The 21,670-nt window shown below is 33.5% G+C and overlaps 1 protein-coding gene across 2 annotated transcripts in view; it reads left to right on the top strand.

The window, feature by feature from the left end:
- Positions 1-21,348, top strand: part of LOC110098299 (phosphatidylinositol 4-kinase beta 1) — a 47,349-nt gene extending 26,001 nt beyond the window's left edge. Inside the window, exons 8-16 of one of the 2 annotated variants that reach the window (XM_020825078.2) lie at positions 4,727-4,796; positions 8,711-8,808; positions 8,894-8,998; positions 10,183-10,236; positions 11,133-11,276; positions 11,446-11,499; positions 11,642-11,716; positions 20,341-20,424; positions 20,509-21,348. In XM_020825078.2, the coding sequence (XP_020680737.1) occupies positions 4,727-4,796; positions 8,711-8,808; positions 8,894-8,998; positions 10,183-10,236; positions 11,133-11,276; positions 11,446-11,499; positions 11,642-11,716; positions 20,341-20,424; positions 20,509-20,610 (786 nt within the window). In that variant the 3' untranslated portion in view covers positions 20,611-21,348. Of the gene's footprint in view, positions 1-4,726; positions 4,830-8,710; positions 8,809-8,893; positions 8,999-10,182; positions 10,237-11,132; positions 11,277-11,445; positions 11,500-11,641; positions 11,717-20,340; positions 20,425-20,508 lie in introns of those variants that run through there. The other variant, XM_028698458.1, reaches the window with a different exon arrangement.
- The last annotated feature ends 322 nt before the right edge of the window (positions 21,349-21,670 follow it).

Below are 21,670 nucleotides of genomic sequence, written 5' to 3'. Positions count from 1 at the left end.
TTTGATGGAGAAATATAGAGAGAATAAGGAGGAACTACATTTGATATTTATTGATTATAGCAAGCATATGATAAAGTTCCAAGAGAAGTGCTATGAAAAGTTTTTGAAAAGAAAGGAATTAATAATGCTTACATTCAAATCATTAAAGATATGTATGCAGGAGTTATTAATTGTGTTCAAACACAAGGTGGTTTGACTAAGTATTTTCCTATTTCAGTTGATTTACATCAAGGATCAGCCTTAAGCCCGTATCTTTTTGCTTGAATCATTGATGTTCTCCCTAGACATTTACTTTCAAGTTAAGCCCTCTCTTGGGGGAGTTTTAATAGATTAAGTTCCTAGGTAAATTTTCAGAAAGTAGATTGGGTTTGAAATAAGACACTACCCAGAGATTTCACCCTCATTTTGCGAGGTCTTTATGATTTGAGTTTAGGTTTACTATAGGCGCAAGCCCCTATAGTTAATAACCCCTCTTGATAACAAGAGAGAACTTTTGATTAAGGTTAATCGTTAAATAGATGCATATAAATACATAGTATCTGACATATAGTAGCAGCATGGGCTTGAGGAATAAGAAATTTCACCATCCCGTACTTGAAGCGGATGGTGGGGGAATGGATGATGAACTCGATTAAGATCCCATAGTTCCATTGTCTCGGGCCATCGTGGTCTCTGGTCTACTTAGTCAAAGGGGGTAGTCGACCCAATCTGACAAAAGATTCTTGTCGGCAGCCATCGGTTGCTTCGTCCAAGGGTACCTTATAGACCTGAGGTAGGTGTTTGTCTAAGGGTACAAATTTAAATCTACCTTAGCTAACAAAGAGCTTTGTGCCCTATCGATTATATTCTATTGATTCATATCTCAAGGGTTTGATGCCGTTGGGGTGCATACGGGCTCTGGCCATAACTGTAATTTGGTGGTACCATTTGGCGTCAAACCACCTGGTTCAAAGATCCCCGATCATAACCGTTTATCTTGCAATGTCATTTGGCGGCAAAAACGCCGGTTAGAGGACACCTGCTACATCCCCACTGGCTGGAGACTGCTTGAGAATGAATCCTGATGATATTCTTGACCATACATTAGCTCTTTGTGAGCTAAAGTTATTTTCAAAATTTTCCACCTCGATAAACTATTGTGGAGGGCGGATGGTGTTTGCTTTGAGTGTTTGATGGCTAAATTTTGATTTTAAATATTTTGGATTTTGGTAGTTTTTGGAGTTTTGAGTTTTGAACATTGGAAACTTTTGGAATTTTGAATTTTTATGGGCCTCTAAAAAACATTTTGAACATTTGGAACTAACCCCTTTGGTTCAGATTTTCTGTTCAACACATTCATCATCGGGGTGATTTTGAAATCACTTCAAATGTTCATATTTTTATCAGTTTGGGAGGCATTTGAATATTAGAATTGATCCCTCCGGTTGAGATCTACGTTCAACACGGTTATCAACGGGTATCGATTTGCTGTCAGAGGATTGAGTTCTTTGTCGGTTGTATATTTTATCGATGATTATTTCTTATCAAAAGCCTTGAAGATCCAATATGAACGTATTAATCAAATATACTTGTCGATATCACGACTGTATGTCTGTTTAACTGTTCAAGTTGTGTCGACTTCTATCCCGTCACATAGAAGGATCGGGCTCGAACTTAAGTTTATTTCTTGACCCATGCAGCATTCCTAGACGTCACGTGTGTACTAATAATATGCTTGCCGGGTCCATACAGGTATTTACATTTGAGTGCCTATACTTACGTATGCACATTTGTATTAATGTTTAGTGTATGCTTACAAGCTTTAACACTCATTACTTTTTAATCTGCGCAACATCCTCGTACCTCATGTGTATGTTACGCTTGTCGGGTTCCATGATGTAGCACCATGCTTTTGAGTGCATTTTGCATATGACACATCTGATGTGTATGATGTATCTGCATTTTTGCGTGCTTCATGATTTGAACAATGCATTTACATAGCATGAGTGATATATATTTATGATGTGCATTATGCACTTATATGATTGTTGTATGATTGAAATAATGCATTTGCATAGCTGACACAATGCATATGGAGAATTGATATGACACATGCATAAATGATGCATAATATATTTGCATATATGTTTGCTTACATATGCATTTTTATATTTGTATGCACACTTTTGTATTTGGATATGCATTTACATGTTAAACATGTGCGTAAAATACACTTGCATTTGAATAGTGCATTCATGCAGTGCACTAACATATTTTACTTAGTGTGTTTGTGTGACACACCTGCATGAATTTCGATGCACTTGCATAATGACATGATCATTAGTTTATTTAGGAAGTAGTTTGCATGATCAACAGCATGTGTGCAGGTTTCTTAGTGCGCTCATATGTGTGCATTTGTGTCACTCGATGCGTTTGTATGTATTTGATACATGTGCATTATACAATAGGGGTAAGGGCTCATTGCTGACACCCTTCAATAATTTTGATGCGTCATGCACATTTTGATGAAGGGTCATACAACTCGTGACAAGTAACAGTGCACTATTTTGTTTTGTTTTGTTTTTTTTAAGACAGATGTTTATAGGACATATGAGCTGTCTAACTTTAATAGCTGGCATGCATGCCATCTAAAGCACTTGTGCACCTGTGACTTGCAATGTGATGGACGATTCTCACTTTATTATGAACCGTTTAACTAGAATAATTATCGATGATATGTGGGGATTCCTATGTGCTAACAATTAATGTAAATATACTTTCATAGGGAAGGTAAATAGTTTTTACTTTTATCCATCTCCTTTTTATGATAATTACCGCCCGTATTCAAGTGTATTTACGCTCATATTTCACCCGTTGTTGAATACCAGTGGATCCAAGGTCGGATCCTTGAAAAAGGATCTTAACACATTTTAAATATGAATCCTAATATGGTGGTGCTCTTAGATGTACTTTATCTTTCTTTTAGCGAAGGGATCCTAGGTTGGCGGGGCTTGCAGTTGTACATTCCCTGTCCTTTAGCAAAGAGATCCTAAGTGGCGAGGTCCGCAAATAATTTGAATTCCATATTATAAATAGGAGGTAGACTCAAGTTTATTTCCTTAACACAATTTCTGTAAGGAGTATTACTGAGGAGTTTAGGTGTGCGTAAGTCAAGAGCTAGGAGGAAGAAATTTGGTTCCTACTTGTTGGTGAATAACTAATTCCGTTACAAGTTCAGTGAATGTTGTATTCTCTTATGGTCTGGACTTCCTTTTATTTTTACTTTTAGTGTTTTATAATTAGTCTAAACAACTTATTTATGACTGAATATCTTAAATTTATAAGTTTATATTGGAGATTAGATATTTAATGTGATATATAGATATTGAGAAATTTAAATTTCCCACAAGTATAAGATTCTACATCTTTTTTTTTTTTTTTTTTTTTTTTTTTTTTTTTTGGGGGGGGGGGAGTGGTTGTATTATTTCTTGCATAACACAAGTGGAAAATGCCTTCCAACTGCTATTCTTTGAAGAGAAAATTCCTAGGATTTCATTGATGATATTCTGATTCGCTAACTTAAAAAATTAGGCCATCCGTGTAGTACTGTTCTATCACTCAGTCTGTGAATGAACAATAGAGATTGAATTGCCATTTTATTATTATAAGGTATAAATCTCCAAGAGCAATGCTGCCATTCGAAGTGGCTGACCTTCATTCCAATTTCATCCCCTCCATCTTGACTGAACAAGTTTAATCTGAATGGAAATTGATATGCTTGCTAATTTGAGTTGGGATATGATAAGTGCGCCTGATTGATCCAGCATACATTTTTAATCTTGTTTATTTAGTTGCCCGACTCATCTCAATGAAATGCAATTTATGGGTTATGACGGCTATCATATACATTAACCAGGAACTCGATTTAAACAAGTGGCATGAGGATATTTGGTTGTCTGCTTTACCAACTGAGTTATATTGGATGTGTTCCATGCATCGTTTTAGTAGAGTACCTTTTTGAAGAGATTAATATTGAATAAGAAAATTAGCTTGGACTTCCTTGTTTCTCACTTATTCAAAATTTTATGCAGTCTGCTGAGGTAAAGGTGTGATTTTTAATGATAACTCCTACCTATCCAGTAGAATTATGGACTTAAAAGTGTTTATTGACCATCTGTTGGCTGCATGTTTCACATCATCGTCTCAATATAATTATGAGATGAAGTCTTGTGGAAGAAGAAAATCTTGATTCACCTTGCTTGATGTATTTTGTTATTATTTTTGTGCTTATTCGACACTGATTTTTAATTTCCATGCTTTAGAGGTATTATAATTTCTCATCCCATAATACTCCTAAGATCCTATATTAATTTCCAATATATGTTTGATGCTTCTTTCCCTATTTTCTCTACTTTCTATCATCCAAGTATGCTAAATTGTTAATTAATGAGTGATAAGTATACTGGCCTCATTCATTGGAATTCTTCTTTGCATTTTCTTACCTAAAGTTTATATGTTGTTCGGTAACCATGGTGGTGGGTTTTGTTGACTTTGCTTATAATGTTCTAGTGGTGGCCACATGATGGTTTGTTCAAAATATCTTTTAATTGTGTATACCTAAACATGACAGTAGTATTGATACAGAATATATTTGTTAAATGCTTGACGAAGAAATGCAAGTCTTGATTGGCTTCTAATGATTCTAATACTGCATTAAGCTACTTATTAATTATACTTTTCCAAACAGGTTATTGTTAAGAGTGGTGATGATTGTAGACAGGAGCATCTAGCAGTGCAACTGGTTGCTCATTTCTATGGTAGCTGTTATACTGTTCTGTTTTCTTTTTGAGGTTAATCATTCTTAAAAGCTAAGGATGTTGCAAATTGTGGCTCATTTCTACCTGTCCAGACTGTTCATCTTTCATTTTTAGATTAATTTTCCTTATTAATTGAAATCTTCTTTTATTTGAATTCTCATGATATTTGCCTAATACGATCTTCTTCTGGAACAAAAACCTTACAATCCTTATGGAAAATATTTTCCGAATTTTCCTGGATCTAGAAGTAACACCAATCTCAAGTGAACCTCTTCCTTATTTTTTCGTTTTTCATACTTTAATGAGATTTTGATTGGGTATCAGCTACTTTACAAACGTTGAATGTTATTAAAGGTGGAGTGTTGGTTTGTTTGAGGTGGTTGAAAATTGAGAATGGCCATATAAAGTTAAAAACACTCAAGAGGGCTCTTATTTTAAGCCTAATACTCGGGACATTTGGACACTAGAACATCTGGTTAGACATACCACTTAACCTGGCACATATTTCTAAATTTTCCTATAAAAGATTTAGGAGACATCTTTTGGACAACTGTTAAAATTATATTAGGTACAACGTTCACCACTTTAACATATTGTATATTCATTGATGCATTTGTGAGGATAAAATAATTGTATGAAAGCAATAGTGATGATGAAAATAAAACTGTAAAAAACCTAAAATAGAATAGAAATATATTTGTCGTTTGGTGAGATTGTTGTGCTCCTAATCTCAATAGAGAAATTTCTATTGTAATTGAGAAGAGTACATTAGATTTTATTGCACAATCATTTATGTACTGGGAGAATAATGAAGAATAAGAAAATGAACCAAGAGGCTTAGAGGAGAAGATATCAATCACCTAGAGTAATAATACTCGTTTGCAACAGCATGATATTTTCTGGCACCAATGAAGTTGGCTTCGGCATTATTGTGTTTGTCTTCAACACCAGTTTTCTTGCACTGACATTTTGGCACCAATTTATTTGCGCCAAATTGAGATAGTTTACCACTGCTAGTAAGGATAGAGATGAGTGATGTTGCTCTCTGTTCCACTCACTTTTTATTTTAATTATTTCAAAATCAGTATATATATATATATAGAAGGTGAGGACAAATCTACATATATCATATCTATTTTTATCTGGAGATATTCATCATACCTACATCCATTGAGATTGGTACACGATTTTTATTGAATAGAAACCAAGGACTATACCGCTTGAATTCATAACCTTTAGTAATTCCGCTCAATTAATCCTCCCTGTATAAAAGTAATAAATATGATAGATGTTTGGAATTCCAACAGTCCCTTTTAGATACATATTAGATCATAAAAAATTGCATGATATAGTTTGTATGAAGTAAAATCAAGCTCTTAAAACGAGTCATGAGATATGGAAATGTCATTGATCCATTCTCTCTTGGTGATACTGATGATAGTACTAAGTGGATGATTGGGGAAATGAGTGCTAATATCTCAGATTTCAATAATAAATTGGTGATTGACGATGAATATTTGATACATGTTGATCTAGTAAGAGTTTCAGGATTTAGAGAAGAAAGGCGTGCTTTAAGAAGCATTTCATATCAAATATATATAAAAACGTTTCTAGTTATATTATACCAAATTTTGATGATGTTGAAGATAAGAATAGGAGATGGAAGAAGTGCTGGAAGCTTTTAGATCCTAGTGATTGTGAAAAGATGGTGACAATGTTGTCATTTTGGCATTTAGAAGAAATAAAAATTAAAAATATTTTTTTTTACATACTTTATTGTAGCCATGTTTATCATATTATGCATTCCAATAGTATTTCACATAGCTAAAATATTTGAACATCTTAGGCCCTTTTCTGAGGACAATGCTTAGCACCCAGGCATTAGACATTCATATTGTCTTGAGGTATTTAATGCTTTTAATAATATTGTTCTTTTGCCCAACCTATCATCAATCTTCAAAGGACATCAAAGATATGGATTTATCGTCTTCTATGCATGCTCCTCAACTAGCATCATTATATGCATCTCTTAATACAGCTTTGATGCCTGCTCTTGAATTGACATCATTGTTCATTATTCCATACAAATTTAATACCTTTTCCTTAGTCAACATCATCACATACACATTTGTACTACTCAGTCCTCCTTGACTATAAATATTTAAAACAGAAGAGAAATTCCACAACTATTGTGAAGGCAAATGACAAGCTTTCATCTTTATACAACTTTTTCATTCATCTTTATACAACTTTTTCATTTTGTAGCTTCGTTGCCTAAATTAGTTGTGTTACTTACACCTCTTTTGCAAATCCTCATACATGTTGATTACATCTCAACAAACAACTCTAGCGGCCACTTCTTGATTGATCACAATATTAATACTATTGCCTTGACATATACCATCTAGGCATCTACACAATCAACAAGGCTTTATCACTTTTAATAAGCTTTCTACCCCATGAAGGACTAGTAGAGATTTTCTTTTGTGCAAAGAAATGAGAAGAATGCTAAGGACTAGTATCGCAGACTTCATTTTAAAGACCTAAAGACCTCATACCATAGCAATTGTTTGCAATTCCTTATAAATTGCAACCCTGAGCGGAGGGAGTGATTGTAATTAAAGGGAATCTCATTCGTATCATCTTTATTACAAAAACTCCTACAATTCAAGGGCAAATGGTATGATGGGTTTTATGACTTATATTATTGGGCAGTATGTTACGTTGGCCTTAAAAGGTAAAACCAATTCAAGGATGATTCATTCTCACACATCAACTTGTATGCGCATGTTTGTGACTTGATTTTACAGCCTTGTTAGACTTTTACTCCTGGGCAGGGATCTAATTGATCATGAAAGCTTCAAATTAATCCAAAGAGGATTTGACTGATACATCAACTCGGATTCATCTGTGTTGTGTCTTGGTCTTACTCATTTGCATTTGCGCTACGACTGATTCAATCCATTGAGGATTTGATCCCTTCATAAACCTATTTGGTTTGCACTGCAGTTTTATTGTCAACTTATGCATCTGTATGATGTGACTTGACAACGCTCAAATCATTATAAGGAGGATTCAATCTAAAGCTTGGACTATCTACTCAAGATGGCTTATTCAACATCAAGGGATCATCTTTCGTTCAACAGTAGAGTAAGTTTCTACATGCAAGAACAAGTTGAAATGACAATCTCAAAGGATCAAATATTGATGCATCACATTCATGGGTCAACTTGTGATACCTTAATCTATTACTCCGAGAAGAGTTACATTTTGGCATCTTGGAATTGTTTATATATTGAGAAGACTGTGATTAAACCCTCAGAATAGAAGTACTAGAAATTATGAAGTTATTGTCCTGAGGATATATTTTCCTTCTTTACTGGAAACTCAAAAATAGGACTGAGTTCCCTTTTTTTCTGGATCATCCATCAATGATACTTTGATCCATGCTTCCACAATTTCTATGTAATGATTGCGGCATGAAGAGACTAAATCTTGACTATTATATCATGTCAGCATACATGGCGACCTTTCCACCAGATATGTAAATTCAAGCATAGGTATAAAGTTGTTGACATTGAATTAAAGGTTCAACTCGGATCACACTTGACCCCACTAAATTATTAAACTCCCTCTCTCTCACTTCTAAAAATACCTCTTCAAAGGAAGGTAGAGGACTTTGATACGCCTTAGGGTTCCCAAGTTAGGATTTATTTCAACCATGGCTATAAATGTTTATATTTTTATTCATGATATATATATATATATATATATATATATATATAGGGAAAAAGTAAGGAAATACCTAACAGGTTCTTGCAGAATTCTTTAATCTTTCAGAATGTACTCCTGTATTTGACACTTTGTAATATTTAATTTTAAATGGTTTATGCTTCTGTGGATTTTGATACTAGATATATACCAAGAAGCTGGTTTGCCATTATGGTTGCGACCTTATGAGGTCATTGTCACTTCCTCTTATACTGCCCTTATTGAGACCATTCCTGATACGGTGATCGTTTGCCCTCTCTGAAATCTATTTCATTGAATTGTTTAATTGGCCCATAGTTTTTAAAAATGTTTTCCTTGTAATGCAGGCTTCGATTCATTCTATTAAGAGTAGATTTTCTCATATATCAAGCTTGCGTGATTATTTTGTGGCTAAATATGAAGCGAACTCACCAAATTTTAAGCTTGCCCAGGTAATTAATATTTTATTTCATTGTATAAAACTACTTGTCACTATTATGTATGGCAGTGCCCGAATCTAAGTTGTAAAGCTATCCTTTTCAATTACTGATTTTGCTGATCTTTCAAATTCTTGAGAATAAGCGATTGTACTTATTTATCACTTAAAGAATGAAATGACTTATTTATCACTTCAAAAAATGAATGACCTTTTTCTCATGCAATACCTGTCATAATTTTTTCCTTTTATATTCATTAGATTTCTAAAAAAATTATTACAGCACTGTTATTAATCTTTTTTCAAACAATTACTTCTTTATGATGATCATAATTGCTATAGTCACTGTACTCTTGACACATAATCGTTGGTGATAGGGGTAATGATGGTGATGATAAATGATAAGATTATGTTATATACGTAAGAATATTAATCTTTTGTTGTTTGTACTGAAATATTCTATATTAATTCAAAATTACTGAAATATGTATTGGATTTTAACTGTATTATCTGTGACATAGATCAGGAAGTCCTGTTTACATGCAGTGGACGTCTGAAGGATTAGAAAGATATTTCATTATTCATCCAGAACATTGCTCCTGTTTGTCGTGCTTGGTTTGGCGGGTTAAATCAAACACATTGTAAGCCATATAATGGACATAGCAGATGCAAATGAAATTTTAGCTGGCTTTCTGCTTAACGCTTATATAAGTTAAGCGCTTAATGATGCAGGAAAATCCAGCCAGACAAGTTGCCGACCCAAAATAACTGAATATCTGTTCTTCTGTGATATTTTTTTTCTTTTCAAAATTTTGAATTGGCAAACAAGTAACCGCATCCGAACAAAATTAAGTGGACAGGAAAGCTCAGATAAGGGACTATATTTGTACATTAAATGCTTATTAAAAAATTGGAGTTTGATTATTTTGACAAGGAATATATTAATGTTCAAGAAATTGGTGTCACTGACTGATCAATACATGTTTGATGAAGTGATATATATTGTTAAGATTTTTGTTTCTTTATGATTGATTTATCTGAGATTTTGTGACCGTGTTATGAAATTCTATGTATGAATACATTTTTCTTATTACTATGCAATAATTATCCTGATCTAACTTTGTTATTTAATTTTTTTTATTCAAATGATCTCGTCCATAAATATTGTTTCTTGATATTCATATCTAATTGTCTTTGTAGAGAAGTTTTGTTGAGAGCATGGCTGGATATTCCATTTTATGTTACCTTCTTCAGGTATGGTAAAGTGTACTCAGTAGTTTAGACACTTAGATTGTTGAAAAGCAATGATTGAATGCATTATTTTGATATGTAATGTTACTAAATTGTGTGGGGGAAGAAAACATGCAATGCTGAAGTGCTTGGAAATAGTTCTTACTAGGCGTAGGTGCATTCTAAGACGTAAACTTACTGATGTTTAGCACTCCATTCATAGCGTTTGTATGATGCTTTTAAGTGATTTTCTTCATTGTAGATTTTTCCTTGTTTGTACCTTTAAAGATGACATTTGAGGCGCTTTATGTTATGTTAGTGGTTTTCTTTGTTTGTTGCCTTCATAATATCTCAAAATTCACTTCACTGCTGACATGGGCATAAAATCATCATTCTATCATGTTGGCTATTGGCTGCTACCCACATCTATTTAGTAGTCATTCTACTTTGTCCATTATATCCTTTTTGCATTTTGAAACAATTTCATGCATCTAATGGCATTGATTGATTTCCATTTCACTATCGTAATCACCATGTAGTGCTTATATTTTATATGCTCTGAATGGCTTAATGCAATAGTAGCTTTGCAATTATCATACTTCCTGTTATCAATTTATTTTACCAGTTCAGTTTTATATACAGGATATTACTTTCTTTTATCTTTTTCTTTTTTCTTGTTTCAGTTGTGATAAAAGATATCTTGTCAGTGTGGTGGTTCTGTTTTGTTTGTTTTGAACTCTCATCATAATTAATAAAAAAATTATACTCCATTTTTTTCTATTTGACAATTTCTTGGCGCTAGTTATTTTTTTTGTATTTGCTTAAGATATTTTTTTTTTCTTGGATTTTTTCTATTTTGAGCTTTATTTTTTCATTATAAGCTGTTTTTATGTAATGATTGTGTTATTTCAATTATATAGGTGAAGGATCGGCATAATGGAAATCTGCTTATGGATGAAGAAGGTCATATCATTCATATTGATTTTGGTTTTATGCTATCTAATTCCCCTGGAGGAGTAAACTTCGAGAGCGCTCCCTTTAAATTAACTCGTGAGCTTCTCGAGGTCAGATATTTTATATTTGAGGAAATTGTGGTATTGTTATCTCTTTCGTTTTCACCAAAATCTCTAGGATATGTGATGGCTTTATTCTTTCTAAACAGTTAGCTTTTTTTTTTTTTAAAAAAAAAAAACTTTTTATTCAGCTTGTTTTACGTTTTGACATTGCTGCCAGGTAATGGATTCTGATGCTGAAGGGAACCCAAGTGAATTTTTTGACTATTTCAAAGTGAGTTATCCTATGTTTTTATAACCTGTTTCTTTTTTTTTTTTTGGATATTGTATTTTTAGGTTCTATGCATACAGGGATTGCTGGCTTGCTGGAAGTTATGTTCTAGGTCTTGTTTCATTTTAAGATTTGATGCTTGTAGGTGCTGTGCATACAAGGCTTTCTTACTTGCCGGAAGCATGCAGAACAAATAATACTCATTGTTGAAATGCTACAGGTAATATAATCGGTTTTCTTGGAACGTTACATTTCTTTCTAACATTGCTTTTTGACTTGCCCCTTATTTTGCTTTGTTTATGGAAAAAATTTACGAAACGTACATCATTTTGGTTTCTTGATGTGCTATTGATTTACCTGTTCATTTATGAACAGATCTTTCACTACGCATCTTTCATCTTTTATCTTCTCCCAATTCATATCCTCCAACTTTGAATTTGTTTGAATATTTTGACGGGTTTAAATTTGTTTTTGTCTCTGGTGATCGGTTGGTTCATGATGGATTTTTGCAATGTTTTATGTTTTCTAGTAAATGTTTCGGTAACCTAATTTCTACTGGCTTAGGAAGAATATTCTTTAAGGTGTGCGCACTATTGCCTATCAATGCATGTTGGCAAGCTTATTATTTTAGGTTTTCTGGTAAATAAGTTCATTTATCTGTTGGCTCTTATTTGAGATATCTTTAGTGAGGGATGAGACCGTTATGTTGGTGTTTGTGTTATATAGATCTGTAGAGCTACATGAGTTAACGTACACATGTGTGCTTCTTGTTTATTTTGTCAAGCCTGATAGAAAGGCAATCATTGAGTAAACATTGTCATGCGGAAGGACGATAAGTAAAATAATCCAGCCCATTTTAGTGTCCACTTGCACATGATTCTGTACTGTTAGAGGCGGATAAAATGGCATTTTAATAGATAGATATTGTCATAGCTCGCATGCTTGGCCTAGTAGACTTGGAAAACATCCCTACAGGAGAGGGTGAATTGGCCAATTGACAATTAATCTAACATATAATAGCCCGTCCACCATGATGTTTTTATCCACCAAAATCCAGTATAAACATCTAATTTCAATAAGACAAAATGCATAGATACCTAACTATTATAGGTGAGGCAGGCTCATTTTTACCTCAAATAATAACTTTATAGCATTAATCAACTTCCTAAGTGCAAGAGGTGTGAATCTGTTGACTCGTTCCTCAAGGTTGCGTGATTAATAACTTGATAGAACGAAGTCCATTCCAAGAACTAGCTCAATCGGTAACTTGCTATGACATGAATGACAAGGAATGTCACATGCAATATTGATGGGGGCATCGACAGAAGATTCCGGCGCGTCTATCAGAGGCGACACCGGAGATCGACGGCTATGATGGATAGTCTTTACTACTGATGACTTGTTGTATCTGCAGTTCTTACACAACTTGTTGTTTTTCCAGTTTTTCCCATTTTACCCTTGTGGGTATTAGTTTGATCTTGTAGCCCCAGGGGCATTTTAGTCTTTTGCATTTACTTTCATTTGGAGCCTATTTATATGGCCCCTTGTATCATGTATGAGCTATTGAATTATTGAATGAAAATTTGTTTTGTGTTCTCTTTGTGAGTGCCACTCTTTGGATCTCTTTGTGAGTTCTTCTAGAGATCTCTTAGTGAGTTCTCGAGGTCGTTACATGCAACCTTCATCTTCTCTACCCAAATCTCCCGCAAGCAATAGTCAACCGTTGGAAGGAGCCGAATTTTTCGTGAGCATTTTCACCATTGGAGCCACCCTAGTCCCGCCGGCCGGCCACCTTGCCGCCGGTCTCCCTCCCTCTCCACCACTTCTCCCCATCTCCTTCCCCAATTCCTCATTGAAATTTGATTTTCAAATTTCACTTTCTTTCCAAATTTGGAAATTCTATTTATGGAAAGTTTTTGAATGGATCCAAATATGAAATTATATGAAATTGGATTTATTTTCAAACTCTCCTAGTCATCAAATCCTATTTGGAAACCTCCCTCCCTCTCTCCCCCAATTCCCTCCCTCTCTAGCCATGCCGCCGGCCCCCTATGGGGAATTCCATTAATTACCCAATTAACTCCTTAATCCTATTTGAAATTCAAATTAGGACCAAATATTTTTCCCTCCACTTATACTAAAACTGAGATAATTTCAGTTTTTATTTTCCTAATCCCCTCCCTTCCTACCGTCGGCTCCCCCTTAGCATCTCTCTAATTGATTTTCCTTTAATGCTTTGATTACATTAATTGGAAATTCAAAATCCCTAATTCTTCCCTCCCAATTTCATCAAAACTGAAATTAAACTTCAGTTGTGGTTTCAAGTAAACCCGCCCCTCACCCTAGCTCTACCGCCAGTCCTCCTCTCCCCTCTCCAAGCCGCCGCCCCTCTCTCCCTCCCATTGGAGATCTTCTTGCGGCGACCACACGTTCTCTCTTGTGAGAATGCATGGACGAACCCGAGTGGAACTTCGGGTTTGAGTACGACAACCAAGGAAGAGTTAACATCCTCCTATCACCCTTCTTCGACGTAGGCTTTGATTTCGACGACACCGTCGAAGAATATTTGGACCGGATTCTACCAACATTAGTGGATTCCATCGACGACCACTTTTCCGTCTACACGTGGATCATTAAAGGTCGTCCTTCCGTGCCACCTCCACCTCCACCTCCGAGCTCCTTCCCCGTGGCGACGATCCTTGGCTCCTCCCTCCTCGTGGAAACCTCACTACTAGCTTGGACGATCTTCCGCCGCTCAACCTAGTTCCGTAGGAAAGAGAGAAGATGCCTCAAGGTGAACAACTCCGTATTAATCGTTGGATTCCATTTACTAGCTTTTAACTTTATGTTTTCCTTTGTATTTGCTTAAATAGTTTGGTTCTCTCCTTGTAATTCCTTTGCCTAAACAAAGTTAAACACTACGAATTCTTGTAACCAAATTCAATTTGAAACATGATTATATAATTGGTTGAGCTAGTGTTTAAATCTTCTTTTCAATCATGTGTAACTCAAGTTCGCATCACATCAAATATACTGAATAAAATGGCACTACTATCAAGCAGTAAGTGTGTATTAAAATTGATTGGACTATAGCATTATTAAACTAGTTTTAGCAAACATTGATTACTTTGAAACCAATTTTAAGGATTTGAATTTGGTTTTGGTTATATTGTAAAGTATTAGTTTGGATGGTTTTGATTGTTTAGGTTCTCAGCTTTGGTTTTGATTGCACATTTGGTTATTAAAAATTTGAACTATATAAAAATTACAAAAATGGATAAAAGAATATAGTATTTTAATGAACTTTAAAGTACAACATTACTGTTTCTAATTATCTATTATATTTCAATTAAATATAACTAAATTAGAAAATCAGACTACGGTTCTAATCCCACGTCATTACAGTATGGACTATAGAAGATCAACAAAATAATTAGTAACTATTATATATAGAAGATTTAATTGTCGTTAGTATAAAGCATATAATTTCTCTTTGGAATGGGTGAGGGGTAAACCGGGATTCAAATTTAGCTATGTTTCTAATGAATATTTTTAAATTTTTTTGCCAAATAAAAAAAAAAAACTCTATAAAGCCTGTTTTGTGCGAATGTTGGGAAAAAATGGCCATCATAGAAATCGGCTAAACCTGAAAAAAATTGCGGAGTCTCCTGTCGACCAGCTTGAAGACAATCAAAATCAGTTATTTCAAAATTTTCCGAGCACAAATTTAACTCATACTTTCAACTAGCAATTATTAAACAATACTAAACAACTTGTAGAGTTGGTTAGCAGCATTCTAATAATTATGTCAGTACAAGTAATTGTTAAAATAATAATGGGTATCCACATCATAGATATATGCAAAGAATATCTCAAAGAATGTCTTATATCAATAATATCATACAGTACATTCTTATTGCTCATAATACCTTGAATCCAAAGAATTCTCATTACCAACTTGATGTCTGTTGACCCTGTCATCATCCTAAATATCAGACTTGAAATATTTGATTGGGTTTGTAGGAATAGCTTGGAAAATGTTTATTCCTAGTTTTAATTGGTCTTGGATTCAAATGTCCTACAACGTCAACGTAACATGACTCGAAGCATAACCCTATTCCAATCCTCTACTTAAACTATTTTCTATGACAACAAACTTCTAAAAACAAGTGGTTCTATGCACACTTGTATGATAACTAAAAAATATTTGGGTTTTAACTTCTGAAATGTAATCAGTCCAATGTATCACTGGACATGGAAAAATACTTAGTTTAGGGAGGGATGGTGAAATTAAGATTTGCAAATTTGAACCAATTGTTGTGCATGCACTGGCTCTATACACTGTCCATCTTGCTCTTGTTGTTTTCTATTTATAATCTCAAAGGAAATCATGAAATTTCATAACATTTATGATGCACCAACAGTTGTCTTCAAAGAGGCATGCAATGTATGAGAAGTATTTGACATGACACGCATCTGACACATCTTCGACATATGTCGGACACACTGAAAACATGTATGATTAAAAAAATATTAAATACAAATTGGACATGCATGTCCGACATGCGTCTCTTAAATATTTATTGAATTTTTTAATATAATTTTTTATTTATTTAAAATAGAAAAATTAAATTTCTTATTTCCTCTCCGCAACACCAAATCAATTGTTTACACTTAATACCTCGTTCATTAAATATTTTCATTTTCATTTCTCTTTGGCAGGTCCCGATTTTAGTTTCATAACAATGTCCGATGCCATCTCAATATTGATGTTTGACTTCATTACAATATTGACATTTCAAAAATCTCAATATTGAAGTCTGATATTGTCTTGACATTGATGCTCGACGCTAGCAATTGCTACACCCACAACTAGACAATTCATCTTTGTTCGATGTCATCTCGACATCGACGATAGACACCCTCTCGACATCGATGCCCAATATTTAATGCATAACATTAATGCCTGACTCTCCACACTATAGTCATCTCCTCCCTCGATGCATGATACACGACATTGATGTCTGACTCTCGACATCCAAATATTAATCATTTTTAGCATAAATATTAATTAAATGATTTATTATTTCTAAATTATTTTAATATTATACTATTCAATTTTTATACACTAATTTTAAGATATAAAAATTATAATACCGTATCCAACCCGTGTCCATTCCTATATTTTCAATAATTGACTTGTCCCTCGTCCGTGTCGTGTCGTCGTGTTCTTGTCTGTGCATCTTAGCATAACATTGTTTAGAATCTCATGATAACTTAAAACTTTTGTTTACAATTTGCACTTTCAAAACAATTAAATGGCATGCTCAACTCATTGTCCTTACAACAAAGTGAATAGGAAGCTTATTAAGGGTCTATTATTTTATGTAAAAATAATTGAATGGGAGATAAAATTATAGCTTTAAAGATTGTTGTTGATATTAAGATTATTAATATTATAAGTACTTCTATTTCTCAAGTAGGATTAGATATGTTTTCAAAATTAAAATTTTTGAATGATTTATAAGATTTAATAAAAAATATTACCTTTTGAAAAAAGAGTTTTTATTGTAGGAGATTTAAATAGACATGTTAGTAGAGTGGTAGAAGATTGTAAAAGCATTTATGGTGGCTATGAGTTTGGAGTGACTAACGAAGGTGTTATGACCATAATAGGTTTTGCTCTAGCTTATAATTTTGTAATTTTTAATACCGTATTTAAGAAACGGAAGGAGCATCTCATCACTTATAAGAATTTATATATTAATACTTAGATTAATTATTTTTTATTAGAAAAATAGATCATTTAGATTGAAAATACTTAAAGTTATTCATATCAAAAGTTTATCTATTCAACATCGCTTATTAGTTTTGGACGTTAAGATGAAACAATAGAATATGAAAAATAAAATAAAATGCTATCCTAATATTAGATAGAGGCGTTTAAAGAAAACTTACAAAAATATTTTTGATAGTAAGATTCAAGATCTTAAGATTTTGACTACACGAGGAAGTTATTGTAATGTAAGAAAAAGTAGCGAGTGATATTAAGAATGTTGTATATGATGTGCTTGGAGAATTTAAAAGAAATGCTCATAATAATAAAAATAGTTAGCGGTGGGATCAAAATGTGTAAGAAAAATAAAAATAGAAAGCTTTGTTATAAAAATTGGTTTTGACCTAAAAGCTAAGAAAATTGAGAATGATATAAAGAGTCTCATAAGGATTCTAAGAAAGTAATATATATTATGCAAAGAATTTAGCTTTTAACGATTTATGTTGTAGATTAGATACTAAGGAGGGCGAAATATATATGTATAGTTATTGAAGCAAAGAGATAGGAGAATTAAAGATTTAGTTCAAGTGAAGTGAATCATGGATGAAGCTAAAAAAGTGCTTTTATTATAAGAGGATATTAAACAAAGGTGGATGAGATATTTCGATAAATTTTTCAATAAAAATTGTAAGAATATGATTGACTTTAATGACCTTAGTACCCTAAATGAAATAGAGATTTTTATTATCTTCATATTAGTAAAACTTAAGTTTGAGAGGCTTTAATGAAAATGAAGCGTGGGAAAGCAATTGGATCTGATAATATTCCAATAGAGGTTTGGAAATGCTTAGCATATAAAAGGAATTTCTTAGCTTATAAAAAATTTTAATATTATTTTGAAGACTAAAAAGATGTTAGATGATTAGAGGACTGTGGAGATTCCTATTTTTTAGAATAAAGGTGATGAACAAGAGTGTGTGAATTATAAAGAAATTAAGTTAATGTGTCATACATTGAAACTATGGGAGAAAGTTATTGAGCATATGTTACAACATGATATTAATGTTTTTGAAAATTAATTTGGATTCATGTCCGGTAGGTCTATAATGGAGGATATACATTTATTGAAAGGTTTGATGGAGAAGTATAGAGAAAATAAGGAATATTTATATATGATATTTATTGGTTTAGAGAAAGCATATGATAAAGTTTAAGAGAAATGCTCTGGAGAGTTTTAGAAAAGAAAGGAGTTAATAATGCTTCTATTCAAGTCATTAAGGATATGTATGCTAGAGCTGTTACTTTTGTTCAAACACAATGTGGTTTGACCAAGTATTTTCCTATTTCAATTGGATTATGTCAAGGATCAGTTTTAAGCCCATATCTTTTTGTTTTAGTCTTGATGTTCTTACTAGATATTTGCAAGAGGATGTATCCTTTTGTATGCTTTTTGTTGATGGTATTCTTCTTATTGATTAGACTAGAGACAAAGTTGAATGGAATCTTGGATTATGGAGCTCAACCTTAGAGTCTAAAGGTTTTCGTTTGAGTGCATCTAAAACCAAATACATTGGTGTAATTTTAGTACTAATAGATCTAATGGGGAGTGTAACTTTGGACGATCAAGTATTAATAAGAGTAAATGTTTTAGATATCTCGAGTCTATTATTTTAAAATGATGGTGAAATAGATGGGGATATTATTAGTAGAATTCAAGTTGGATGGTTGAAATGGAGGAATGCATTGGGCCTAATGTGTGACAGAAAAGTACTCCTCAAACTTAAGGGAAAATTATATAAGATGGTGTTGAGACCTGCAAGGTTTTATGGTACGGAATATGGCCATCAAAATAGATGCATAAAATTAAGCTAAGTGTTGTAGAGATGAGGATGCTTAGGTGGATAAGTGGCTTCACTCTTTAGAGACAGAATGCAAAACGAGTATATACGTGAAAAGATTGGAGTAGCTCCATTGGTAGATAAGATTAGGAAGAGTCACCTTAGATGTTTTGGATGCAAAATCGTCGACCTTCTGATGACCCAGTTAAGAGGGTAGATGTATTAGATTTGATTTAAGAAAGTTAGAGGTAGACCTAAAAAGACTTGGTTAAAAATATTAGAAATTATAATTTTGTTATTAGATTGAAATGAGAATTGGACTCTTAACGGGACACAATGAAGAAGAAGGATTCATGTAGCCAACCCACGTAGTGGGATGAAAATTTGATGCTGTTGTAGTTGTTATATTTCTAAGTGTTGAATGCCAACATGAATAATGTATTTAGAACTTTTCTTTATTTTTACATGGATAAGGGGCTGTCTTATTTTTGCGACCCTGGTAAATCCCATACTGGAATAAAAGGGATGCATTATGCCTAAGGCTCCTGCTAATTTCAGGCTGGTCATTTCATTGATCTGAACCCATAGCGTCTAGATTACTATTTAAACAGCCCAACTTTGGCTTAAACCTTTACCCTGAAAAATTAAAAGCTGAAGGTGTGGAATCGTTCTATCTCACTGCTTTGCTTGATTTGATCAGTTATTGTTGAAACAATCTCAAACTAAACTTACCAAACTCTTTTTAACAACTAAAATCAAACTGAGTTTTTGTTTCCAAATTATTAATGTATGGATGCTGAACTTAATTGGGTCCTATCACGAAGCTGTATCGTTAAACTTGGATTATGGATTAAATTTCAGGATTCAAGTCCAAAAATCCACATGCTGGATTATGGATTGAATTATCAGTTTGTTTTACCATAATTTGAAAATGAACAAAAACTGAACCTAATGGAGGCTAAAATTTTTATTTAAAATTGAATTAAAAAAATAGCCCTTAAACAAATTAATTGACTTGGTTAGATTTTATATTTGGTTTAACCTGATAATGCACACCCTAGTTGAAGGAACTGGGGAAAACCCATTAAATCAATGGTAGATGTGGATTCCACTTAACTTTGCTTACATGACCACGATCATTTATATTCATCACAAGTCTAATCTACCTGTGCATAATACTTTATCAAAAAGAAACATATAAATTATTGCTTATCAACTCATTGTTTTCAGGATTCGGGCTTTCCCTGTTTCAAAGGGGGTCCTCGGACAATACAAAATCTTAGGAAACGGTTTCATTTAAGCCTAACAGAGGAGGTCCGTCATTCTTTTTACTTTCCTTTAATAATTTGTTTTGCTTACTACTTAAGCCTCACTGCATTGTCTTAATACTTTGAACAGCAATGCGTCTCTTTGGTGCTTTCCTTGATCAGTAGCAGCTTAGATGCCTGGCGCACCAGGCAATATGATTATTATCAGCGGGTGCTCAATGGAATTCTATGATGCGTTTCTCCTGTGCTTAATCTACCTTCATATTTGCCAATTTCCATTCAGAACAGAGGAAATCTGGCGATGAATACTAGGTCGAAAGTTTTGTAGCTTGATTTGGTTAGTTCATTATCATGTGCCAGTTTACCTGCAGTGCCTGGTCTTCAGGTTTGATCGCATTGCTGCCGTGGATGATACAGTTAGCTTTCTACATATATTGTGAATTCAATGGTGATGAACCTGCAACTGAATTTGTTACTGTACAGTAGAGGTCGGTGGAGCTAGTAAATCTCTGCAGCTGAAGATTTGGGTGCTCGAAACTAGAAAAAAAAAAGAAGAAAAAAAGAATCTGTACAGATGATTCGTGGCTAGATTCTATTAGAGTGCCTTGAGAATTGGAAGATCGCTAATATGCTGCTTCCAATTGGCGCTTAATTGACATTTCTGCTTTCTTGTCATTTGTTCCTTCCAATTTTCTCAGATTTTGTATTTTTCTTCGGGAGTTTTTCTTTGTGGCATCCAGTTTTGATGTCAGCATTCCTTTATCGGATTGTGTATAATGATGAATTGAAATGTTTGTTTGTATATGGTGTAATTTAGTTTATACTGTCAGTCTTCCCAACGCTGCCTCCCCCTCTATTATTTCTTCTCTATACACTCTGCCTTTCCCTCTCTATTTTCACCTGTTAGGATGTTGTTTACTCTGTTTTGTATCATTTATTAGCTATTATTGGCGTTCATTATATGATTTAGTTAAGCGATACGATGAATTTGTTTACATTTTCGTCTGATTTTCCATTCATTTCACAATGATATTTATCTATTGTAGAAAATCACCCCATGTATTTTTTAAGTTTGTCAAGAGTGATCATTTAATTTTGTAGGGGAATCAGAATGAATCACGTCATCCAGTACATAGTTGTGATAAACAGCAAAAAAGTGATGTGGTGCAATCTGATTCGGCTTCAGCAAAAATAATATCCGTATCCGCACAGAGTAATTTCACCCTGATCAAAGGTCAAAAAAACTCTAGGAGCTAGAAAAATGATTATCAATATAATCTTTATCTTTGTTT

This window comes from Dendrobium catenatum, unplaced genomic scaffold (assembly GCF_001605985.2).
Source record: "Dendrobium catenatum unplaced genomic scaffold, ASM160598v2 fragScaff_scaffold_1089, whole genome shotgun sequence".
Classification (NCBI taxonomy): Eukaryota; Viridiplantae; Streptophyta; class Magnoliopsida; order Asparagales; family Orchidaceae; genus Dendrobium; species Dendrobium catenatum.
Note: the sequence above shows the minus strand (reverse complement) of the source record. Positions and strands in the feature narration are given on the sequence as shown.